This window comes from Heloderma suspectum, chromosome 5 (genome assembly GCF_057233095.1).
Source record: "Heloderma suspectum isolate Gila_16-S chromosome 5, 16-S_ref, whole genome shotgun sequence".
Taxonomy (NCBI): domain Eukaryota; kingdom Metazoa; phylum Chordata; class Lepidosauria; order Squamata; family Helodermatidae; genus Heloderma; species Heloderma suspectum.
Genome location: NC_139462.1, coordinates 121,612,674 through 121,616,592, shown reverse-complemented (window position 1 = coordinate 121,616,592; position 3,919 = coordinate 121,612,674). Strand labels below are relative to the sequence as shown.

The 3,919-nt window shown below is 57.5% G+C and overlaps 1 protein-coding gene across 1 annotated transcript; it reads left to right on the top strand.

The window, feature by feature from the left end:
* Positions 1 to 1,493: 1,493 nt before the first annotated feature.
* ADRA2C (adrenoceptor alpha 2C) lies at positions 1,494 to 3,521 on the top strand. The gene has a single exon (XM_084860362.1). It carries the CDS (start codon positions 1,830 to 1,832, stop codon positions 3,240 to 3,242), a length of 1,413 nt encoding a protein of 470 aa, XP_084716488.1. The 5' UTR covers positions 1,494 to 1,829; the 3' UTR covers positions 3,243 to 3,521.
* The last annotated feature ends 398 nt before the right edge of the window (positions 3,522 to 3,919 follow it).

Below are 3,919 nucleotides of genomic sequence, written 5' to 3'. Positions count from 1 at the left end.
TAGAGCATGACTGTTTTGATAAAAATAAGTTTGGCACTTGAACTTTATAAGATGTGAAACACTTTAATTCAAATTTTGAAAATTTGGCTGAATTAAACCTTTATTTCTATGTGGCCCAAAACCATAACCTAAAATTAACAGGGATAGAGTCTGAGAGAACAGTGACTTGCCTGAGGCTGCCACCTTTGTGGCTGAGGTAACACTTCCCAGCTTACACTCTTAGCCTGGGCATCCTGCCGCAGCATTGTAAGGTGTGCAGAAGCACCCCATCCACATAATGTCCACACAACCTTGTATGTCAGTCAACCTTTGCCAAGAAAGGAATTGGGGAGCACTTCCCAGCTCTTTAGGAGGCCTGTCCCACTCATTGCTCTCGTGCCTCCTCTGACTAAAGTCATGATCTCTGTACCTTAGAAGGTTGCTTGAAAGGCACCACAAGCACAGGAAATTCATCTTTTGTGACCAGGCCTGAGCCCATTCCAGGCCAGGCCTGCCTCACATGCTGGTCACGTACATGTTCCTCTCTGTAGCACAAGCAAAAACAGCCTGAGGCAGGGCAGGCCTGTCCAAGAATCATAGAAGCAGGTGGCGACTGATTTTATGATTCATGGTGTGGCCCTGGTGATGGAGCCACAAAGTGGCCTTCCGCAGGCTGCCTCAGCTCCTCTGTTTTATCTCTATATGCTTGGCGCAGATCTCTCTTGAAATGTCTACTGGAAAAGTGGACGGCTTTCAAATATTACATTCCCTCTGGATCTTTTTCTTTCTTATCAAAAACCCTGTAGCCACTTACCTGACAGACACCCCTGTGGAACTTACTTCTGAGTAGACATGTTGTAAATCTCTGAAAACTACAACCGATTGAGGCAGGATCTGGCTTTCAGGTCCCCGATCCAGAGGGCGCTGCTCTTGATGTCCTCAAGGGAAGGGGCATTCCTGCAGCCAATGCCGTATTCTTCCTTTCCTCTCGGGAACCTTAGGAATACCTTCTGCAACTCTGCCCTCTAGCGAACAATCCTGCTATTGCCAGGGCGGTCTCCAAAAGCCTTCCTTCACAGCGCCTGACGATGAGTGCTGTGTGACTGAAAAGCGTGCGGGCTCCAACACACCTGCCGCGAATAGCGAGTGCGCTGCTCCAGACGAACACCGCTGCTCTCCCGGAATGCCCCATCTTCGTTTGGGCCCCTTTTTTCTCCAGCCGACACGGTTTTCGCTGCCATCTGTGGCCGTTCCGAGCCAGGGTGAAGGAGGAGGGGGCGCCCCTCGGTCGGCACACCAGGAGGGTCCCTCGCGGGGTGGCCGCAGCCGGCGGGGCTCTCCGCGGGAGGTCGCCGTGCCCAGATGCCCCCGCTCCCCGCCCCCTCCAGCCCCGGCCGGCAGCGCCCGAGCCTCGGCGCCGGGACTCGCACTTTCCCCTCCTGCTGCACCGGCGCTGCCCCGCCGCGCGCCCGCCCCACGCGAGGGCGCGCGCCGCAGCTCCGGCTACTGGGCATGCTCCGAGGCAGAGCGAGGGCGAGGTGCTCGCAGTCCGCGCTCGCCGCCCGCCCGCGCGCAAGCCAGGCAGCGCAGCGGGCTGGGCGCTCGCGCGGAGGCTTGAGGCGCCGCGAGGGATGCGCAGCCGCGGGACGAGGAGCGAGCGCGCCGCGCCGCCCCTCCCGTCGCTTGCCCCCGCAATGGCTGGGGTGGCGCTGGGCCGGGGGGTCGCGGCGGGCAGGCGGACGCGCCCCGCGAAGATGCGCTTTTAGGGGCGGCGGCGCGTCCCCCCGCCCCAGGGGGGCCAGCGTGTAACAAGCAGAGGAGGGCGCTTTGCGGGGGTCGGTCCCGGTGGGATGGAGGCGCCCGCTGGCAGACGCAGCTCCGGCGGGGCTGACCCCGGAGTCTCCGTGGCCGCCCGCACTCTTGCCTGGGCGATGGACGCGCCCCGGAACGCGAGCGCGGCCCCGCACAACCGCTCCCTCTGGGCCCTCCCCGGCACCACCCCACCCGCCTTGCTGCCTGCCCCCGCCTACTCGCCTGCGGCCGTGGCCGGCCTGGCCGCCGTGGTGGGCTTCCTGATCCTCTTCACCATCGCAGGCAACGTGCTGGTGGTCTTGGCAGTGCTGACCAGCGCCGCGCTGCGCGCCCCGCAAAACCTCTTCCTCGTCTCGCTGGCCAGCGCCGACATCCTGGTGGCCGCCTCGGTCATGCCCTTCTCCCTGGCCAACGAGCTCATGGGCGACTGGTACTTCGGCAAGGCCTGGTGCAACATGTACCTGGCGCTGGACGTCCTGTTCTGCACATCGTCCATCGTGCACCTCTGCGCCATCAGCCTGGACAGGTACTGGTCGGTCACCCAGGCTGTGGAGTACAACCGCAAGCGGACCCCTCGGCGGATCAAGGGCGTCATCCTGCTCGTCTGGCTGGTCTCAGCCGTCATCTCCTCGCCCCCGCTGATCTCCAAGTACTGGGAGCCCGAGGGTGGCGCCCCCTCGAAGTGCCAGCTTAATGACGAGACGTGGTACATCCTATCCTCATGCGTGGGCTCCTTCTTTGCCCCGTGCCTGATCATGGTGCTGGTCTATGCCCGCATCTACCGGGTGGCCAAGTTAAGGACCCGTGCCCTCTCCGAAAAACGGCCTCCACAGGAGGGCCCTCCCAACAGGGCGGAGAATGGGCTGACCCGAGCCAGCAGGGGTTTCACGCCCTTGAAAACACCACCGAGGCCGCGTGGGCCGTTCTCAGGCCCCCGCTGGGGGAAAGCCGCCGAGCTGGACAACACTGAGCTGGAAGAGAGCAGCCCCTCAGAGAGCAGGCGCCAGCAAAGCAGAGACAGGCCCGGGGGCAAACCTGACCAGAGGCCGTCGGCCGCCACCTCCTGCAGGCGGCCCAGCAGCCGCCTCTCCTGCTCCAGTAGCCGCTCCATCGAGTTTTTTTCTTCCCATCGCAGGAAACGCGGCAGCTTCTGCCAAAAGCCCCTCAACCAAGCCCGGGAGAAGCGATTCACCTTCGTCCTGGCCGTGGTCATGGGTGTCTTTGTGGTCTGCTGGTTCCCTTTTTTCTTCAGTTACAGTTTGTATGGCATCTGCAGAGAGGCCTGTGAGATCCCAGAGACACTTTTCAAGTTCTTCTTCTGGATTGGCTACTGCAATAGCTCTCTCAACCCCGTCATCTATACCATCTTCAACCAGGATTTCCGCAGATCTTTCAAGCACATTATTTTTGGGAGAAGGAGGAAGAATAAAAACAAGCTCTTCCTGCATTGACTTTGGAATGTCGGGGAGGAGGGAAGGGGCCACTGGCCATCATGGCAAAGGTCTGGAGGGTGGACTGAAGTCGGCCACGTGGAGATGGGCAAGGGGGAGTGGACCGTCCTTGAAGTCATGTGGCGGGTGGGCAGTGAAGATATGGTGGGCCTAGAGTGGGTTTATCCAAAAGCAAAACCCTGATTTTATTAAGCAAATGAAATAACTCATATATTTGCCAAAACTGTGCTAAAGAATAATCTAAACTTTTTTTCTAAATAAATGTTTCTTATCTGTTCTAAACTTTGCTGAAATGTGGTTCTACACAGAGGTAACATATTTTCCCCACTGAGGTTTGAATCTTCTTTCCCCAGTATGAAGGATAACTACTAGTAAAAAAAAAAAAAATTTATAGGTGCTTTTCATACATGGGTGGAGGACACAATACTGCTACGCTTATTTTTAGATGAACTTGGGTTTTCAGAAGCTTGATATCATGTGGTAAACTTTTAATTTAAACAACAACAAGGTATAATTGTTCTCTCTCTCTCCCCCCCCGCCCCCCCCCCGGGTATTTATATTATGGATTCATGATTCTTAGAGCATCTCAACACCCACGTTTAAAATGGTGCTTTCTCCTTCCATTTTAAATGCAGGATCACTACCAACTCCCTTTACACATACTTCCCCCCCACACC

Excerpts from the sequence above, each read along its gene's own strand:
- ADRA2C (XM_084860362.1), top strand. The coding sequence starts at position 1,830 with ATGGAGGCGCCCGCTGGCAGACGCAGCTCCGGCGGGGCTGACCCCGGA.